This window comes from Aptenodytes patagonicus, chromosome 6, assembly GCF_965638725.1.
Source record: "Aptenodytes patagonicus chromosome 6, bAptPat1.pri.cur, whole genome shotgun sequence".
Classification (NCBI taxonomy): Eukaryota; Metazoa; Chordata; class Aves; order Sphenisciformes; family Spheniscidae; genus Aptenodytes; species Aptenodytes patagonicus.
This window is the reverse complement of record NC_134954.1, coordinates 43,046,657-43,068,167: the sequence shown is the minus strand read 5'-3', so window position 1 is coordinate 43,068,167 and position 21,511 is coordinate 43,046,657. Positions and strand designations below refer to the sequence as shown.

At 40.0% G+C, this 21,511-nt stretch overlaps 1 protein-coding gene across 3 annotated transcripts; it reads left to right on the top strand.

Annotated features, from left to right (window-relative positions):
* Positions 1-3,764: 3,764 nt before the first annotated feature.
* On the top strand, positions 3,765-21,481 carry STK17B (serine/threonine kinase 17b). 3 transcript variants are annotated; one of them, XM_076342262.1, is made up of 8 exons: positions 3,765-3,880; positions 6,692-6,842; positions 10,609-10,821; positions 13,986-14,130; positions 14,369-14,495; positions 15,385-15,433; positions 16,829-17,008; positions 20,354-21,481. In XM_076342262.1, exons 2-8 carry the CDS (start codon positions 6,721-6,723, stop codon positions 20,634-20,636), a joined length of 1,119 nt encoding a protein of 372 aa, XP_076198377.1. In that variant the 5' UTR covers positions 3,765-3,880; positions 6,692-6,720; the 3' UTR covers positions 20,637-21,481. The 3 variants fall into 3 exon arrangements, with proteins under 3 accessions (XP_076198377.1, XP_076198378.1, XP_076198379.1); XM_076342263.1 differs by lacking the exon at positions 3,765-3,880 and adding an exon at positions 4,182-4,380; XM_076342264.1 differs by lacking the exon at positions 3,765-3,880 and adding an exon at positions 4,852-4,891.
* Positions 21,482-21,511: the final 30 nt, after the last annotated feature.

Below are 21,511 nucleotides of genomic sequence, written 5' to 3'. Positions count from 1 at the left end.
CTTTTGTAACAGATTATACTAGTTCCAGTAAGAGATACTGGTCTTTATTCAGCACTTAGGCGAGGGTTCTGCCCACCAAGACACAGTCCAAGGAGACCTTTGCTCTAGAATGTTTAAATGGCAGGTTGTCACTTCTCCTGTGTGTTACGTAAACTCTTTGTAGAATTTAATATTGAAGTGATATTTCTATTACTATAAATCTTCTTCTAGAAAGTAATTCTGTGTTATCTTGCTGCTAGCAGAAATGCAATGCAAGCTAACCTAAAGCATTGAAGGGGAGCTGCTGTGGGAAGAGAAGGGGCTTTGAGACTCGAGCCCTTTCAGACTCAGTTCTCTGTCGTAGTTCTCGATGTTAGACTCAAAAGCCAGTTTCATCCAGATCACTGATAACTGACGCCGTGTATTGAGCAATTGCTCATTTTTCCCTCAGTATAAAGACTGGAGTTTGTATAAAGCTCGTGCTGGGTGACACTGCGGCAATTCTGGTAAGCAGGGACTGAGAGAAATACAGAGACTATTTGCCCATTGCAGTGAGGATTGCCTTTTGTTACTTGCTTCCTATGCTCAAATGTGGTGAGATTCTTGCAGAGATTTTGGCATGGGCAAAAAAAGTCAGATTTTTTTTAAATTACCTGTATTAAATAAAAAACATGGCAATTCTTTTTGGATGAGGCGGGTATCTGTATTCAATGATTAGGTCATTTCCAGAACTGACCTTTGCAGGTATGGCAGGAGATGACACGCTGATTCTGAGGGATTCTGAGGGTTCAGACTTTTGAACTGACACTGAAGATGCTCAGGTAAGGCTTTGTTTTACATGCGTTGTCATGTTACTTAAGGATGTACTGCCCTGTGGAATGGTGATGCCACAAAGAGACTCATTTGCCTTATGTTTTTTGAGGCTTTTTTGGTGCTACAGATCAGGCTCTTGCTTTGTCAATTTCTTGTCAGAGAAGTCACCACAAATGAGTTGGAGAAGGCGGCTCAGACATTCTCAGCTTCCATCTACGCGGCTCTTAATGTTGTCCCCTTGTCCCCCACTCTAGCAACAGAGTTATCTGCTGAGAAGGGTAGGTTGCTGTCTATTCAGTCCAAACTACATCAACCCCGTGACAGGTTTGAGTTGAAATCGGCACTTCTTGAATGAACTGAGCTTTTTCGACAAGGTTAGCTTCATAAAACACCTATGGCTCTACATAGGTGAGCTGTACATCGCAGCCTTGCCAAATGGATAACTGATCAAGAAGAAATAGTTCTTTTCATGAAAGCCTCTAAAGACTGTAAAAAGCCAGCTTTGTAACGGATAGATAATTAAGGAAAGCAAGAGAAGAAATTATTGTTAAGAATGGGAATTATGAAGCTAACACCTTTGGGACAATTAAAAAATAGCAATTAATGACCAGGTGCATGCATTAGTAATAAGCACAGTTTATGATCCTGTACTGTTGTGACCTTCAGCCTACCATTCCCCCTTCTCCACCCTTTGTTTGTCATTCTCTGCGGTGATGTATCTAAGTAAATTCCAAAGTCCTCAGGGTGGAGTCCTGCCAATTATACCCTTCTCCAAGTGCCATACATGTTTCTATGGCATTATATAAACAGATAACCAAGACTACAATAACACGCATGTCATGAAGCATTTTTAGTACGTGTTTGGTTTTCAGAACTTAAAGGGAGAGTAGAGCAAATCCTGGCCTTGAAAAGGATCGGTAGAGACACACAAGCAGCTAAGGAGACAAACATAAGCACTGTCATTTACTTTTTGGCACCACGTGCTATAATAACCTAAAACATCTTAATTGTAGTCAGCATTTAATTTTACTCCTGTGGATCATTCGGTATGTTCGGAATGCTGCTTGCTTTTCATACTGCACAAAGAACGCTTCTCAACAAAACCAATGTTTTCTACACGTTGTATTTTTATTTGGCAGATGTATTTGAAATCATGTTATAATGAAGAAAGGGTACGGTCTGGAACTCTGCAGAGATGGTGGAACTCTGTGGGAGAGAGTAAAGATTTTGAACTTTTTGTCAAAAATATCCACAGCTCAAAATGCTAAAAATCTAGACGGAGGGTCAAGCGAGCAGGAGTTAACACTTGAAAAGCAGCTCTTGTTCTTAGTTGTTATATCTTATTGTGCCAGCTGCATGGTATAACATATTCCGAAGTCTTCAAGAATGCTTTCAGTTTTCTCAAACTGCGTCTCTCATCTTCATTTATACTACTTTAGCTAATCTTAATGTAAGCATTGCTGTGACAGCATGACTTAGGTACTGTACTCACCATGCACATAGCAATTACCCATTTCACTGGCAATGCCATGGCATAAACAAAATTAACCCAGTAACTAATGGTGCACTGCTGAAATTTAAACTTGTAACTCTTAAACTCGTATGCTACATTACCATTACTGCCTTTATGGCAAATCTATTATAAAATGGGTGTTTGCAAATTTCTAGGGCAGCTGGTTGGATTGCTTCACAGAGGAAATCAATTTGGCAAACGAATTGCAGCTATTTTAGAACTTTCTAATTTCAACTGATTTCCTAAAGCATGCTTTAGGCTATTTGATAGCCTCAAAAAGGGTCTTTGAAACCACAAGTTAGTCTTTTAACTTTTTTTTTCCTTTGGACTCCTTAAAGCAAGAGGGTCTGAAGACCCAGTTGCCGCTTACGTGCATGAAAGAGATTGTCAAACAGGCTCTGTGTGAGATGTGTACTTGTAGAAAAGTAATAAAAAGTAGGTTCTGTTCCTGTTTAAACATGCATATGCAAATGTCAGTGAGAACTGGTATACCCATTTGTGTTTTTCACTGGACCTAGCCAGTAACATGGTCCCCCAAGACTTCGCAAACTGCGTCATAAATGCAATGTAAGAAGCATAACCGTGTGCAGTCACTGCCGGTAAGTGCACGCAAGTTTTGTTATTGTGGTTGTGGGTTTCTTTGTCAGATCCCCAGCTATGCTAGACCAGGAAAGAAAGAAAACGCTGCAGACTTCGCACATCTCCCCGTGGCCTCTCTGGCACCAGCGGCATGCGTGGATGGCTTTGTGCGGCTGACCTTTACGCCATCGCACCTAGTGCACCTTTCTCCTTCGTTCGAGTACTCCTGGATGCAGCACACACACCGATAAGCCTTATTAAAGTGTTTAGTACAGCCCTTTGACTAGGAGATACTATGGGTGCCTCTCGCCCGAACCGGCGGCTCTCCTTGCCCTGGGCTCCGTGAGGCGGCGAAACAAAATGGCTCTCCTGCAGTTGCCCCGGACTCGGGCGGGCCGTCAGCTGGCGGCGCACGGCCCCGCTCCCGTCCCTCACCGGCTCCCAAACAACCGGCCGGCCCTGCCCCGCCGGGCCCAGCACCCCGGGCGGGGGGGAGGCGGCCGGTCCGCCTCAGCGGGGCCAGGCAAGGCCGCGGCTCCCACCACCGCGGGAGGAGAAGGAAGAGCAGGAGCGCGTCCCGGCCGCGCCGGCGGCGCCCCCTCGGTTCTCACGAAGGAGCTGGGCGAGGCGGCGGCTCGGGCAGGCGGCACCGGCCGCCCCAGTCGCCGCCGGCAGCGGCCCCGCGCCACCCCCGCCCCAGCCCAGCTGCCTTCGAGGGGCGAGGGCAGCCGGGCGGGGGCGCTCCCCGGTCGGAGGGCGCCCCACCAATCGCCGGGCAGACGGCTCGCCCCGCCGGGCGCGGATTGGCTTCCCGCGGCCGAAGTGGGCGGGCCGGGCGGGCGCTGCCGGGGCAGCCACATCTACCGGGCTGCGCTTTTCAAACGCCGACTGTGCGGGCGCGGCGGTTGGTGGTGCGCGGGCTGGCCTGCAGCGCGTGCGGGCCGTTGCGGCGACCACTGGCCCGTGAGGAGCTTTCTGGGACTCTGGCGGAGAGAGGTGAGCGTGTCCGAGTTGGGGTTGCAGCTCCTGGCCTCAGTTGCCGCGGATGAGGGCGGGCGGATCCGGTGGGGCGCTAGGTGGGCGGTGAGAGCGTCGTACTGCCTCCCCCGCCCGGTGTCGGAGCTCGCCGGCGCGCGTCTCCCCGACCCGGGGAGCGCTGGCGGTAGCACCCCGGGGCGCGGGGGTGCCTGTGAGGAGAGTTGGGGCGTACCGCGAACATCCTGGGCCGGGTCCCGCCCTGACGCCAGCGGCCCGCCCCGACCGGGTTTCAGCGCACTCGGGAGCGGGCAGCCCCCGCGGGGTCTCGTTGCGGTGGCACAGGGAGCAAGGGAGGGCGGAGGCGAAGGGAGTGTTTCGTACCCTTCAGTCCTCTCTGGACGGGGGCTCGGTCACGGGGGGAAGGCCGGCCCGGGTGTGGAGCGAGGGGACGAGAGTGCGGGATGCGGATCCGCCGCTGCCCCTCCTCGTTCGCTCGGAAAGGGGAGCCTGGGCTGACCGTGAGTACTTTTCTCCGCCTCGCTGTCGCTCGTGTGCACCTAACGTTGCCTTCGCGTTGGCTGCAGAGTGGGGCAGGTCATCGCCGAAAGGCTAAAGCGCGGCTGAGGTGAGGAGGCGTGCGGGGGCAGCCGGCTCTTCCGCGGGGACGTCTCCCGGGGCTTGGCGGTGAGCGGAGGGGGACGCTGCCGGCCGCGCAGGTTGCCGCCGGCCCCGGCAGGGCGCTGGGTGCTTGCCACCCGTCGCTACCGAGGGACATGCGGGCCCTGCAGTGTCGCGTAGTGTCCTGGTGCTGCTCGTCCGTGGTCCTTCTCTGCTGAGGCTGAACGTCTTCCCAGCCCGGAGCAGGGACTTGACTTTTCTTGGAAACAGTTAAATGAAGTGACTTTTCGCCTAGTTAAAGATAGTTTAGTGGGAAGTTTTCTCTTTAATGGGAAGCTTGCAAATTTCTGAGAGATGCATACTTCTAATGTCTGTTACGCAGGGATTTTGGTGCAATGTGTAACAACACAGGTATTGCTTTTAATTTTGGAAATAGTTAATGTATTAGAACTTGTTCCTGTTTTCATAGCTAATTGGATTTGAAATTGGATCTCATTCTCCTGAGTAAATTATGTGCCTGTTTGTGAGTTCTGCCTGCTATGAATACGTTTTTCTCTGTTCTTGATGATGCCAAGCTAAAAAGAAGGGATGTGGTTTCTTACCAGAGAAAGTTAATTCAACATAAGACAAAAGTTCTCCTTAATAATAACTCTTTAAGAATGTTATAAAATGAAAGCTTACAGAATAAATTTGGTAATAGTAAGCTCTTAATCAATTAGGTCAATTGTCTAATATAAATAAATCTTTTTGTGCTGAAGTACTGCAGTAACAAGATAACTTTAACTGTTACACTATATTTAGTGAGTACAGCTCTAAGGAGAGTCATGTGAAATTTCAGACATCTGAATCAGTCTCTTAAATGATAAGCTGTCATATAATTGCGGAAAAAGGAATGCGTGTGTGTTACAAACAAGGTGATTCAAAGACTTGTATGTTAGATTGTATTGTGACCCCTTGATAATTTTTTAAGAAGTTATTTCATGCTTATCAAACGCTACTTTGAAGATATTCTTAAACTATGTAGTATTTTTTTTCCTGCTAAAGCATGAATCATGATTTAAATCCAAAATAGTTCCAATATGAATATCCATGTTCCAAGAACTGGTAATCTGAACAATGTTTGATAGGTACTGGATTATGCTTGAATCATAACTAGTTCAAGTGCTCCCCCAGAAGTTTCTGATAGTATACTTCTGTCATTTGAAAACTGAAAGTGTATTTTTCTAAGTTTAACTGTATCTGAACTGTAATTTGCCTTGTGATTTTTTTTTTCCTTTCACTAATAAAGGTAAATCTATGCTTTAACTCAAAATAAACCATCAATTAAGACTTCTGTTATCCTTCAGTAACCTTTTTCTGCTTTGCTTTTGCATTTCACCTGAAGAGATGCTTCAGGCCTATAAATGTGAATGCCAAAACCCAGTATTTTTACTGTTTGGGTTTTTTTTTTTTTTAATAGTAGTAGAGATAATGTGGGTGGGTGTATCTTCATAATGTGCCGTTCTACTGGTTTATTAAGGTAATTTAATCAGGATTACTACATCATTTGGTTGTAAATGATCTGAACTTGCAAAGAGGATGCTGTCCATTCATGCTGCTTTCTGACAATCTAGCATTAAACTTAGATGAGCTATGAGTGAGTTTAATAAGAAATGTGAATCTTCCCACTGGAAAAAAAACTTTTTTTTTTTTTTTTTTCTCCTGTGGTTAGCTATTACTGCTGTGTTGCAGACAACAAACAGGAAGGAGTTTCAGTTAAGTCCTCCAGGAATACCAGTTAAAAGTGTAAACTTAAGGGAATTGCTGGAACTTGCCCAGAATCCAAAGAAGAGTTAAAGCTTATTTTCAGAAAGCTTAAAAAAAAAAAAAAAGTACATATCATTAATAGATAAGTAGTTATTAGCATTTTTACTAGAATGAAGTTTATCCCTAATATTTTATGGATATGCTCCAGGGGAAAAAAAAAAACTTTATCTCAAATGTTAAAATTATTTAAAAAAAAAAAAGTCTTTAAATTAATTTTCTTAGCATGTCTTGATTAGTATTCCTTTCAGGTTTTATTTTTACACCGATTAAATGTGTTGTTTTCAGGACACTATTGAACAAACTTAAGGCTATTCTAGTCTGATAGATCTAAATTCTAATATTTGTATACTTTCCTGCACTGTAATTATGGGATTTCCAAAACTCTTAATTATTTTGCTTTAACAGGTGACTGGTAGAGAGACCTGTTCCTGACTATGTCGAGGAGAAAGTTGGAGAATAAAAGCCTTTCTGGCTTGTTAGCCACATCTCTGCAGACACAAATCAAGACAGACAATTTCCACAATTTTTATATGCTTGAATCAAAAGAGCTAGGAAGGTAAGATTATTCTGTTTATTTTAGGAAGAGGAATTTCTGCTGTGAGGGAATTTTCTGTACAATGATAGACCTTTTCTGGCAAACTTTTATGGTAGTAGATGGGGAATGAAGTATGCCTCTCCCCTTCCCCACTCCCTTCTTTGCAGTATCCAACAGATTCTCTAGGGACCAGGAAAAGGTACAGTGAGACATAAGTTGCTAGCCTTTTCCATGTCAGAGAGATTTAGCCTGTTTTCATAGGCATGTAGATCTGGGATTATGTTCCTTTTCTTCCATTTCCCCTGTCTAGTCACACATCACATTCCAGGTACATAAACTAAAGAAGAGATGACATAGGGTAATGCTGCAACACAAAGAATGGGGATTTTGAGTTGGTTGTTCCGGTTGTTTGGTTGAGTTTTTTGAAGTCCAGAAAACAAAGACCTTTTTCTCTCCCCCTCCCACCCTCAAGCAGTTAGTCTAAGTTTTTAACAACCTGCTGTTTCAGAGTAGTTTTGCAGCCTGCTTCCCTTGCTCATGTTTGCAACAGTAACATAGGAAATAAAAGAAGAAAAAAAAAAACCCTTGGTATTTATGATACTGTTTCAGATATCTGAGTTAATGCTTGTTTGAAATCATTGGGTTAATTCATACCCTGAATATTTTCAGGGAATTGGGTGTAAAGCCATGCAAACCTGCTGCCATGGTCATGTTTCCAAGCTCCTTGAACAGAAGTGGCATGGGTCAGTTTTACAGTTGTTGTGCCTTGCTGTGCTACATAGTGATCCTTTGCACCTGTAAATTGTTTTGTCAGCAAAGATGCTCTTCTACATGTGATTTTGTAAGCTCTTTAGCCTTCATTGTTCTCTTTTTTTTTTTTCCCCTAGCATGTGCTTTATCTGGTACACTTTTATAAAAAGTGCACCTTGCAGCCCATAACTTTCCTCTTTTCTTACTTCTTTGTCAGCTCTAGTTTTGAATTCTAGGCTCTACAGAAGCAGTTTTATATGCACCATCCTCTAGAATGCCACTATTCTTAAAATGCTGGATTTTCAGATTACACATAGCTGTGAAATGATGTCCAAAGCAAACAGAAGTATAGATTTTGTGTGGATTCCAAAACAGAGTCTTTAATACTTTCTGTACATGCAAAACCAGGCATAACAAAATAAGTGCCAAAATGCAAAGAAACAGAAGCAGAGTAATGTTTTCCAAACATATTTTTGAGTTTTCCTGGCCTAATAGTGTGTGTATGCATTGTTTTTAATGTTTTAAGTGTTTAGAACACTTTAAGTGATGTAAAATCCACCTTTCTTTGTAGCTTCTCTAAAAGATTTAATATGCTTTTCTTTTCACTTGCAATTTTCTTCTTCCTCTTCAGGTTACTTAGTAAATGGTTCTTTTGTTCTTCTCTGCTTAAGCTTCCCAAGTCCCATTTCTTCCTCCCACACCCTTATCTTTTAGGTCCTTTGGTATTTAAGACACTGACTCACGAAGCAGGCAGATTCTGTTTAGTGGGTTAAGTAGTTTTGTCCCCAGTGTGTGGATGGCTTGGCTTCTTTTGAAGTAGTTGAATTTCTGTGGTTTATAACTTGGGATATGAAAACAACTTGAAATTGGTTTTTATCTCGTGAAACTGAGCTGTAAAGCGTGATTGATGGTTAAGCAGTTGCTTTGCAGGCAACAAGGAGTGGGAACCACTTTGCTTGCTTCAGTGCAACACTTCAGATCTGACTTTTTTTGCATTTCTGGGGAAATTCCACTGCTCGAAAACAATTTTGTGTCTTAATAATTTTGTCTTAATAACTGGCACACTACAAATACAGTATAAACAAGTGGAAATTTTTACATCATCTCTCTGGAGATACTGCTGACCCTCAAAGCCTGTTATACCCGCAGAGACTAGGAGGAAGATGTGCAAAAACTACCAGGGAAGATCTTGCTGTTCTCATTAAACTCAAACAGTTCCCCTTTTTTAATTTTAGAGAAACTTTTGTGGTTGACAGGGTGATGTGATGTTAAAACGAGAATGTAAGCTGTGGGGGAGTATCTTAAACTTTGGTGTATTACAAAATTCAGCTCAATAACTTCAAATGCTCTGCAATAATAAGCTGGTTTAACAATTGGGAAATGACTTGGTCATTTCAGACTTACAAATAGTTGCTAAAATGAAGAGTGTGCATCTTTCAGACTGTAAATAACTTTCACCTCTTAAATTAATTTTTCTCTTGAGTTTTGCACTCTTACCTTTCTAAATTTAGTGCTTTAAGAAAAGGACAAAAAAAATCCTACAACTAATTGATGTTGAAATAAATGATGACAAGCTATTTTGTTGAATTTATTTCTAAATAAGCGATAACAGTATGATTAAAGGTCAACTTTACATGTTTAATAATTTAGTCAGATTTGTACAAACTGTATTTAATATGGTTATTTGCAAATGGAAATCTGAATTTTTTTATGAGATGCTCAGACCTTTTTGATTAAATACTGAAGTCTAGATTTTTTTCAAAAAAGAGATGTTCCTTTTAGGCATTGGGCTTTTTGCATCAGAAGACAGGCAAAGCCTGCAGGGCAACATAGTCTTTTCTACTAAAGAAGCTAATTTAGTTGAAAAAGCGCAGGTCAGATATCTCGTACTGAGCTTCTTCATCAAGTTTGTTCTTAGTATGCTGTGGTAACAAAAAGCATGTGTGGAAAGGCGTTTTTTCAGACATAAGTGTAGATATTGTTCTTTGTACACAGTTCTATAACTGTTTTTAGAACTTTACACAATCTGTCTTAGCCCTTCAAGTTGTTTGTTTTAAATAATGTTTCTTGTATTATTTGAAAACACTTTGCAAGTATGCAACTAGGCATTTCTGGGAATGCAAAACTTGTGATTATAAAACTTTGTTTTTTCAGGAGTTTATAACTTGGCTTAAAAAATGCATTTTTTTTTTCCCCCTAATTTTTTAAAAGGTCAGCTTGGTGTTTTAACTACGGTATGTGGTTTTCTTTTAAAAACATTTCTTTGCCAAAATACATTTCTGTTTCCATACCTAAACAGTTGGCTAGGAAATAAATCAGCACACTTTGTCTAAATGTAATTGAGAAAGAGAATGCTAAGTAGTGGGTGTCTTTCTGTTAAGATGTTTTTAAACATTTTGCATATACCTGTTTTTTCTTTTTTAGCAGTACTACATGATTTGTGGAGGGGAATTCTCTTTATGACTCTAAAATTTTCTGCACTGAAGATCTTCCTCCCTACCCCAGCATACAAATATGCTTTATTTTTTGTATTCGTTCTCTACATTTCAGAGTTTTGCTTTGTTTATTACTGTATCCTGTAGGTGCTATAATGTGGTTGAGGTTTTTTTTTAATATAATATTGCCAACCTGAACAAAGCCCTGAGCAGCCTGGTAGGATCTCGTAGCTGGCTGTGCCTTAAGCAGGAGGTTTTGCTGGAGACCTCCAGAAGCCCCTTCCAACCTGAGTTATTCTACGATCCTGTGATCCTACAGTGAGAACATCCATATAATCTGATACTCTTAATGCTTAGCTAGTCTGTGTAAAGGGAATTGTATTGGGTCTCGCCAAAGCTTCATCTAGCTTAGTATCCTCTCTCCTACAGTGGCTGAAAGTGAATGTTCAGGGAATAGCGTAAGAACAGGCCAAACATGGCATTCCCCGTATAATTTATTTATTTTTTTAGTTTCCAATTATTTGCCATGCCTTTTTATTTCTAATGGCAATTTACATACTTTTTATGTCTTAGGTCTTAATGTTTTCCCTTTTATTTTTTAGAGGAAGATGTGCTGTAGTTAGAAAATGTATAGCTAAATCCACAGGCCAAGAGTACGCGGCTAAATTTTTAAAGAAAAGAAGAAGAGGTCAAGACTGCAAAGCAGAGATTCTTCATGAAATTGCCGTGCTTGAATTAATGAAATCTAATCCTCGCATAGTTAATCTCCATGAAGTCTATGAAACAGCAAATGAAATCATCTTAGTGTTGGAATAGTAAGTATGCCTTCATCGCGTTCCACATTTGTAGTTACAAATCTGTTAATATACTCATTTTTTGCATGAGTTGCCTGAACACCCAGAAGAATTATGACAGTACACTATGTACATTATGCTAGTATATCATTATGATATACTTTATAAGCTCTTAGGGACTGTTTTGGTATGATTTATTTTCATGTAAATGCAAGACCTGAATCACTTGCTGTTAATTTGAATCTTTGGTTTTGTACGTGTTTTGTTATATCCGCAGCTAATGAGTTATGTCAAACAATATGGAATAAGGCATAAAACAAGATACACCGAAACCTGTAGTAGTTCTGTACTCAAAATTTTTTAAAAATGGACTGAAATACATATTTTTTTTTTTTTTACAAAAAGCTATCAAATAATAAAAAGAGATTCTTCTTTCTTCTCACTGCATAACTCAGTTTTGTAGACAATTTCACTCAATTTCAAATTGAAATATTTTTTGTGCCTTTAAATATCTCAGGAGGATAATTTTGATTAAAACTTGCCTGTTTAATTTGAACAGATTATTTCTTCTGCTAGTTGGATTTTTGTAAAAAAAAGCTCTGATCAATTTTCAGGTCAGGCTAATCTAATATAAAACCTGAATACAAATTCTAGGGTGTAATTTTTTTTTCCTTTAAAGAATCTTTCATGCAAGCTGGCTGGAGAGAATGTCCTTGAATCCCATAGAAAGTGCGTAGTGCTTTGATGCATCTTAAATAATAAAAAAAAAAAGTAGCCACTGATACCAAGTACACAGATTTCAGAGAAGCTGAGCATGTCCGTGTTCTATGAACTTCAGTCACTGCTTGACACTTTTTGGTGACTGAAAACTTGCAATTCATTTGCGGGTTCTGAGCTAGAAATTTAGTGTTTTTGTTGTTTTAAAGCTGTTTGGCTTTTGGAGCTGTTTCCTCCAAAATTCCCATATCTTTTTAGATGCCCTTGTGGCTTCTCATAAGCTCTGAAAACGAGTCTGATTTGGGAATCTAATTTGAATTATCTGTCATATTTGCTATATGTGTAAATGTTTGGAATGTAAGGAACAAAAATGCAGTTTGTGAAATTAATTCAGAAAGTCTCTCTCTAGGTAGGATTTAAGTTTCATGTACAAAGTATTTGAAGAGCTGTTAATGGTGGTCTGCACACACCATGATAAAGTCCTTCAATTTTCCAAAGAATGTAGCTATGTATGTATAAAAAATGCTTTTTTTTTCCCCTGGAACTACATGATACCTAACATATTATTTGTTCTTCTGAGAAGACTAAAATAATAAATAATGTAGAAGTAAAGACAAAGTCCAGATGACAAGTTTTGAACTTCTTATCAAGAACAACTTCCTTATGCTACATTGGTGTTAACAGTGTACTTTGTAGTAGTGTTCAGAAGTCTTGCAGTAAGTGTTCCTAGTTCTATTGGGATAAGTAGAGGGCTGATTACGCTTCCAAATTATGTCCTTCTGTAGCAGAATACACAGATTTTTTTTTTGTTTGTTTCTCATTATCAGAACTCTGAAGCAGTACTTTAAAAGAATTGCAAGAAATGAGTCTTTTACTCATAAAATAGTTATAAGCATTTCCCATTTAGCTGTATTTTCCCTCCTACATGTGGTCCTTGCTGCTGTCGGATTGTATTGGTGGGGTTCTTTGGAAGATGTAGTAGTAGGAACCAGTTTGTGTAAGCACACATTTTTCTAAATAAAGGAGAGAAATGGATGCTCACTGTCTATGAGGACTTCCAAATACTTTTCAGCGGAGCTGTTTAGCTCTTTACTCATCTGGTTGTCCACCCATCCAGACCATAATGTAGTAACTTGGATACAAGAATACTATGGGAGATAGTGTTGAAAATCTTGCTAAAGTTGAAGTAAATGACATCCGCTGCTCTTCCCCTCGTCTACATTTTGTCATAAAGGCAACTAGGGGAGGCATTACTGATACCCCACATAGCTGCAGCAGGTTAGTGACTGTGTTTATCTATGTTGTCCATTATCTAAGGTTTTTTTATAGACTCTACCATTTTGCTAATGATGAAATTCAGGTTTACTGTTCTGTAGTTTTGAGGTAGCCCTTTATCCTTAGGAGAGAGAAACTTCAGGCAGGCAGAGCAGGCTGAATAATGATTTCAAACCCAGCATGAAAGGAAACAGCTGACACTGTGGCAAAGTGTAGAAATATAACTAATAAACCACATGGAACACTGTTATTTCCATGCTTCCTTTATGCTGTACTAATAGTAGGGTTTTCTATAAGTAAACAACAGCTTTTTTCTGAGGAAAACATACTTGAGGTGCTGTGTGAAAACATGGAGCTTGTCAATCTCATCTTTGTTGTTAGTGTGGAAATGGTAGATTTCAAAGTGACAGAGCTGAGTCCTTGTATTTCTGAATATTCTGTGTCTACTAGAGTTCTGGAAGATACTGCTCATTAACTGACTAGGCAACTGTATATTTAAGCAGCAGCAGCGTGCTAGATTTTCTTCCTGGTACCTCTCTGATAAAAATACCTGATTTTCAGTCTTCCATCAGAATGGCAGGACCTAGGGTGGCAAGCATGCAGTTTCCTCCCACTCCAGAAATAGTCTTCAGCAACTCTAGCAGTTCATTGCATTGGAGTTCCTACATGTACACCACAGCCACATCATGTAAAAAATGATGATTTTTACTCCCGAATTCAGAGAATAGGAATATTGCTGGGCTTTCTTGCTTTGAATTATTTATGGAACTGGTCTAATGGAAAACAATTTAAATTTGACTTGAAGAGAAGAGCTGCTTCTGTTGGGGAATGATGACAGAATTCATCTTCCTGAAGGCATCTTCACACTCGCTTACAGGAAAGCATGCTTGAGGGTACCAAAGCATTATGAGGTTTTCAGCCACAAAGTTCTGTTTTGCTGTCTCAGCTGCTGTTGCCAGCTATGGGGAAAGAAAAAGCATCATCAGATTTTTTTTTTCCTTTTCTAAGCACTTATATGATGTGTCTTGGCACAAGTGTGTGTGTGTTTAAAAAAAAAAAAAAATTTCTAGCCTGAGAATATGAATATGATAAATGAATATATACTATATAAATAGGCACTAAATATAAAATTTTTCCTCACTTAGGTTTGAAAATTCAAACTTAATATGTAAGTGTTCTTGAATGTGTTTCAGTGCTGCTGGAGGAGAAATATTTGACTTGTGTGTCCCAGATCTGGATGACAGAATTGGTGAAAGGGATATTATAAGACTTATAAGACAAATACTTGAAGGACTTTGCTGCTTGCATGAAAACAATATTGTTCATCTTGATTTAAAGGTGAGGCTGCAGCAGACTTTTTAATTTAGTACTTTATGTTCAATTTAATATTATGATAGTCATTTGTTAAATACATAACAAAGATGAGGAGAAAAAGCAGTGTATTAGATTAAATAATTTTTAAAAATAAAGTTTAGCAATAAGTATTGCATAATAGAAACTGAAATGTCATTTCGTACATTGGGGTTTTTTGCAGCTTGTATTTTATTAATTGAGAATTAAATCTTTTGTATTCTAGCCTCAAAATATTTTGCTGAGCAGCATCAATCCTCTTGGTGATGTAAAAATTGTAGATTTTGGTATGTCTCGGAAACTTGAGAATTCTAGTGAACTGCGGCAGATCATGGGAACAACAGAGTATCTAGGTATGGAAGAGTTGCTTCACAATTTCTGATGTGTGGTTTTGAGAAAACAAACAGTTCATGTAATGTGCTTATCAACTTGTCCATCATTACTGGAGAAAACAACAGGAAAAGGCAACATGTTTTGAGGTGTTCTTTTTTTAGAGTAGTCAGCAAATATTTGCACCAAAAAAATCCCAAATTATATCAATAAGTGCACCTCTAATTTCATGCCATAGCATTTGCTGTGATGCAGACTGTTAAATCAACAAGAAATTTTGGCTGTTAAATTCTTTTGATTAGAGTTGAAATACAACATTAAAGAAATGTTCTTTGAATTAGGAATGCTGTTTACTACGATGATTTAATAAGATTAAAATATTCCTCAGAAAGGGAATGATTGCCATTAGCACTTGGCCCTCTCTGAGGGGGCAGGTTTCCTTAAGGATCCGACGACTCAATTTTAAGAGCACTTCAATCTGTAGTGAATAACTTGCTATCTAGTGTATGCTAACAGCCACTGATCCTAAAATTGGCTTGGTCATCTGGCTTTGCAGTGTTAACATGCCAAAGGCTTTATGCATTCCCCTTAAAAAGCTATATACTTAAAAACCTCTTAGAAGAATCTTTTATGTGAATGCATCTGATCAGAAAATATCTTGGGACTTGGATAGAATAGACTTCAGTGCCATTTTAGTGTGAACCAGTTAAGCATAGGTGTGTCTTAATCAAGTGGAAATAGCTTTTTTTCCACCCTTGTGGCTTGAAAATAATAAACTTGATTATTAAAACTGCATGTTTAGTCTCATAATAATGGTTGACAAAAAACTGCCAGAAATTTAGTGTATGATTCAAGGCCACTTGAATAGTCTATCTATTAAAGTGTTTTTCTTCTCCCCATCTCTTTCTCTAGCTCCAGAAATCTTAAACTATGATCCTATTACCACAGCTACAGATATGTGGTAGGTTCTATATGTTAATTCATTTCATTGAGGTAGGCGTGACCACTTAACAATCTAGGGGCCAAATCCAGGCTCTGATGCAGTTTTATCTGGCTTCCAAGAATACCTTTCTGTTGGTGTGCTGACCAAAGGAGGGAGAGTTGGGACGGGAAGGAGCCCTCAGGATATAATTTGGGGCTTACAGCAATTACTGTATATGGCTCTGTTGCACACCTAGTAGGGAATGCAGGTGGCTTCTGAGCATGCAGAGTATAGGTATTTGTTCTAAGGGAACAATAACAATGATTGGATAGCATACTTTAGGTATTAGTTACTCTTGGATGACATGCTTCAGGTATTAACTACTCTTGGATACTCCTCCCTCCTTACTTTTGTATCATTAAATAATTTTATTACACAAATGATAAGTATTTTAACTTTCTACTTCTTATCTTTAGAGCAGTATCTGCAGAATGAGTCATAAAAAAAATGAGACAAGTACCTTAAACTAATCCAAAACTTTATTAAGTATACCTTTGTACCCTATTAATTTCATGAGCTGTGTTAGTGTAAAGGCTAGCTTTGGGATGTTTCTTTAAAAACATAAAATATTCATATGCTCTTCTTAAGGATCTAAATAATTAAAATTCAGTTTTTAAAGTTGCTATGATCTAATTACTCCTTTGAAATTGTCAACTTGTAATAGTGATTAAATCTGTTTGTAAATGTGTTTTAACCACTTATTATTTGCTTGCTTTTGTGGGAAGACATAAAACCAAACTATTGGCGCTCTACTCAGAATGACAAACAGAGCATCTGCATGTTTCCACACTAATAAGTACTAAGGTTTGATCTATCAGATCACAAAACCATTTTTATTACGCATCAAGAAACCATCTAAGACTTATAATAAATCACATGATGTGTGGTACTCACGTTCACGTTCTTAGGGAAAAACATCTCAGCAAGAGGATATTGTAACACATGTCAATTGTACAGAAAGGTTGACTAAATCTGTCTTTGATACTTCATCCAGAATTGTAGTGAAAGATGGTTTTTATTTACATGCAAATTAGAAAGTCTGTCTTTTTGCAGTTCTATCATCCAGAATTGCCATATGTCCAAGAATGGGCTGTGTAAAAGTGATATTTCCTTTTCCTAACAATCTCAGTGGGAAGAAAAGGGTATGTTGAAAGTAAGCAATTTTCAAAAACCCCTTCATTGAGATATATACATAGCTTTCCTTGTGTATGCATGTGCATACATGCTTGAATCGCATAAAAGTGAGATGTCGCATGATGTTTCTAATTCTTTGAGTGTGGCATACATCAGGAGGTTTGATCTGCAGCACTATAAATATGGGGGATATATTGTTTGGGTATCCTAGTAGGATTATACATTGTGTTCTTATCTCAGGAACATAGGTGTAATTTCATACATGCTGCTGACACAAGAATCTCCATTTGTGGGAGCTGATAATCAAGAAACTTACCTTAATATATCTCAAGTTAACGTGGATTATTCAGAAGAAACATTTTCATCAGTTTCACAGCCTGCCAAAGACTTCATTCAAAAACTTCTCATAAAAAATCCAGAGTAAGTAACAAACTCCTCCAGGCAAGAATCTTATATTTTATGTTTGTGGAGCACCTAGAAAAAGTGAATGTTAATTTGGGAGCTTAATAGCACTGATATGATCAGTCAGACATTTCACAATGCATTGGTATTATCAGCTGGATATTTAAAAGTGCAGATTTATGCTTTTCCATAATGTATGAAAAGGGTCTTTGGTTCACTGTCTGGCTATTATTGTAGTCAGGCTTGTGCTTTGAGTTTTGTATTTTGAGTTTCTTTATATTTTCATTCAGAGGACAGATTATTAACAAATGGATGAAATATATTCTAAAAGGTCACGTTCTTGTCTATAATTTAACCTTTTATTGCACAATTTGGAGAGACAAAATGCAATCTTTTGATGCAGTGCTTTCTTGTTTCCTGACTTATCTTTAATGTATCTTTCTACTTTAATTTTACATAAAAACTTGGGCATCTTGTGACTGAGTATATTATTCAGAAATATATAGTGCTTTGCCATGTTTAGTCTTTTAAAAAAATGTTCTCAATCAAAAGTACAAACTTCCTTTTGTTTGTAAGGCACATTTCCATAACTTTGCATTCTTTGGGAGTTCAGACTCTAATCAAGGCCTTTCAAAGTAGCTGAACTTTGAGAAGATAATTTTTGAGAGTGGGAGAATTATAGACGTAAACTGTGTCCGTGCTTGCTGTATAGTGTTAAATCTGGATATTTTTTAACTGTTGCACCAGCAAATGCAGGGGAAAAAAAAAAAGAAAAACACCCTAAAAGGTATGTAAGGGGGAATAATATTTAGTAAAGTCAGTTAGTCATGTTCTACTAGGCATGGTCAGGTATTATCAATTACAGTGCTACACATTGTCACTTGTGGTGAGACAGTAGTCTCTGTCTTCTTCAGAGAGCCTGCAGCAAGCAGGAGTGACCCTGTTGTTTGGTTGCAAAAGAGAATCTTTGATAGGAGGGGATGATGGGAGATCATATCCATGGAGTGCCTACTTCAATGAAATAAGGACTCCATATAAACTCATGTCTGGACAGGATCAAGGATGACCAGTCCTTTCTATTTTGGCATCTTACATAGAGGGTTTGTCAATATCTGGAATAACTCACAAAACCCATAGTATCATGAGGGAAGCAATTATGAAGAGCCTGCTTTGATAAATGTTAGTGTGGACCTGCAAGATGTTTGACATTCTGTCACAGTTACTACTCGCTTTCTTGCTTCTGGGCATCTCGGAGTCTTCATTATATTCTCAATAACCTTTTTTTTTTTCCCCATTCCAATTCTTGATGACTATATATTCTTGAATCTTAAGAGGAAAAATCTGTCTTCAGATAGTCAACTCTGTAAAGTTACAGTTCTCTGACCAAAAATATTCACATGTTCTGGTAGAGTTAAGGACAAGTAGTGGGCTCTATTGCATTTCCAGCAAGTTCTGTGGAACTTAACAATGCAGAACATGATGAAAACTGTAGTAGCACTATACTAGGTTATCCAAAGGAACAATTTTGTAAGTCTGTATTTTATTTGGTAGTAACTACATTTTGGAAGGGTTTACACCAGTTTTATGATGAATTGCAAGAGTAAAACACTGCAAAATGTCAGATAGAGTTGACGGCATCATGTTATTTGGCCATCCTTGAAAACCTGATGACTGAATATTCATTAGCCTCCCTATTTACAGTTGTCTGTATAAAACATAGGACTTCAAAAGTATAAGCATGTGCACACGCACACACATATATATATGCGCACAGTGTTGAAAACGTTCCAAAGGAATCATAGAATCATTTAGGTGGGAAAAGACCTCTAAGATCATCGAGTCCAACCATCAACCCAGCACCACCATGCCCACTAAACCATGTCCCTAAGCGCCTCATCTACATGTCTTTTAAATACGTCCAGGGATGAGGACTCCACCACTTCCCTGGGCAGCCTGTTCCAATGTTTAACCACTCTTTCAGTAAAGACATTTTTCCTCATGTGCAATCTAAACCTCCCCTGGCGCAACTTAAGGCCATTTCCTCTCGTCTTATCGCTTGTTACTTGGGAGAAGAGACCGACCCCCACCTCGCTACAACCTCCTTTCAGGTAGTTGTAGAGTGTGATGAGGTCTCCCCTCAGCCTCCTTTCCTCCAGGCTAAACAACCCCAGTTCCCTCAGCCGCTCCTCATAAGACTTGTTCTCCAGACCCCTCACCAGCCTCGTTGCCCTTCTCTGGACACGCTCCAGCACCTCAACGTCCTTCTTGTAGTGAGGGGCCCAAAACTGAACACAGTATTCGAGGTGCGGCCTCACCAGTGCCGAGTACAGGGGCACGATCACTTCCCTCCTCCTGCTGGCCACACTATTTCTGATACAGGCCAGGATGCCATTGGCCGCCTTGGCCACCTGGGCACACTGCCGGCTCATGTTCAGCCAGCTGTCGACCAGCACCCCCAGGTCCTTTTCCGCCAGGCAGCTTTCCAGCCACTCTTCCCCAAGCCTGTAGCGTTGCATGGGTTGTTGTGGCCAAAGTGCAGGGCCTGGCCCTTGGCCTTGTTGAATCTCATACAGTTGGCCTCGGCCCATCGATCCAGCCTGTCCAGGTCCCTCTGCAGAGCCTTCCTACCCTCGAGCAGATCAACACTCCCGCCCAACTTGGTGTCATCTGCAAACTTACTGAGGGTGCACTCGATCCCCTCATCCAGATCATTGATAAAGATATTGGACAAGACCGGCCCCAAAACTGAGCCCTGGGGAGCACCGCTCGTGACCGGCTGCCAACTGGATGTAACTCCATTCACCACAACTCTCTGGGCCCGGCCGTCCAGCCAGTTTTTTAGACAGGTGTACTCTTCACTGGGTAAGCCATGAGCTGCCAGCTTCTCTAGGAGAATGCTGTGGGAGACAGTATCAAAGGCCTTGCTGAAGTCCAGGTAGACCACTTCCACAGCCTTTCCCTCATCCACTAGGCGGGTCACCTGGTCATAGAAGGAGATCAGGTTGGTCAAGCAGGACCTGCCTCTCATGAATCCGTGCTGGCTGGATTTCCATAGTAGCACTATGAATATCGGCTGAGAAATAGCTGTTCCTTGTTCTGATGAAAAGCTTACCAGTTCTGACACTCAGCAGTAGGGGAAACTGTCAACTAAAATTTAGATGCATGTTGCCAACACTTAACCCTTAATTATAATAGGGTCTAATGTGTTTTTTAGCAGCAGTGGTAGTGGTGGAAAACTAGCAAGATGAACTCTTTAGTGTCAGTTCTGCTTAAGATTTCTTAGCATGTGTCAGAGCTGTTTTAATTACATTTTTATTATTTCTGAAATTAACTTAAGCAACTTTACCCTTTTCTCTTTCAAAGGGAAAGACCCACAGCAGAGGCCTGTCTTTCTCATTTGTGGTTGCAGCAAGGGGAGTTCGTACTTTTGTGTAGCCCTGAAGAAACTTGTTGCTCTTCTCTGATGCCAGGACACACAACAAAATGCTCAGAAGAGCGGAATATAAAATCCACTTGTAATGGTACCTGTAGCAACAAGGAAGACAAAGAAAACATTCCAGAGGACATCAGTACAGTCTCCAAACGTTTCCGTTTTGATGATTCATTGCAGTATCCCCAAGACTTCATGACAGACTTCATATGTTAATGTGTAATATAGACTTTTATGAAATGAATTTAGCATAATCTATTCCAGTGGCGAATATAAGAGTATGGCTTGCCAATTCGTGCAGCATTGGCATACTGGAAATGCACTTTGATTCTTTTATGCTGGTGCTTCGTTTTCTATCCATTGCTGGCAATGGATTTAACTCCTGAGAAATTGGGGTTGTTGCACCAATAAAATGAATTATTTTTTCTAAGAAGATATAATTAAATATTTTTGCACTTTTCAAGTTTTAGTCCAAAAATGATGCCAGAGTGAACAAACGAAAAGCTGAAAATGAGTTTGTTTAAACTCAAGCTTTGCCAAACAGTGGCTGAATACATACACACTTTTATGACTAGCCCTAATAAGAAATTGGTCTAAGTAGGGAAACTGAATCTAGCTGTCTTACTGGGCTTGTTTGTGGCCATTCTCACTACTTTAAATGGAAGCTAAAGTTGGCATGTTTTGGGAATATGATACATCTGTTGGGGCCATCTGGAAAACTGCCTTCTCTGTAGGATCATTAGTAGTTAAGGAAATGTTTCTGCCTTATACATCTGGTCCACTTAGGGATTATAATGCATACTCTGTGTGTTTTTCCTGTGTTGGATCTCTGGAATGCTTGAATAGAAAACGGGTAGATTGTCAGTCCTTGTGCTAGTGGTCCTTTGCTTCTTATCAGTAAGTTATATTTGAAGAAGATGAGGGTCCCATGCTGATGTAAGTATTTGATACACTTGTTAGTTTGCCATCATAAAACCTCTGAAATAGTATCGTCTACCTGGATTGACCTATTCCTCATCTTAAAAAAAAAAAAAAACAAAAAACCAAAAAACAAACCCAAAACACACCAACCACCCCCCCAAACAGAAAGC

Coding starts and splice junctions, on each gene's coding strand:
- STK17B (XM_076342262.1), top strand. CDS start 6,721: ATGTCGAGGAGAAAGTTGGAGAATAAAAGCCTTTCTGGCTTGTTAGCC. Junction 10,822..13,985: donor ATCATCTTAGTGTTGGAATA/GTAAGTATGCCT, acceptor AATGTGTTTCAG/TGCTGCTGGAGGAGAAATAT. Junction 17,009..20,353: donor CTTCTCATAAAAAATCCAGA/GTAAGTAACAAA, acceptor TCTCTTTCAAAG/GGAAAGACCCACAGCAGAGG.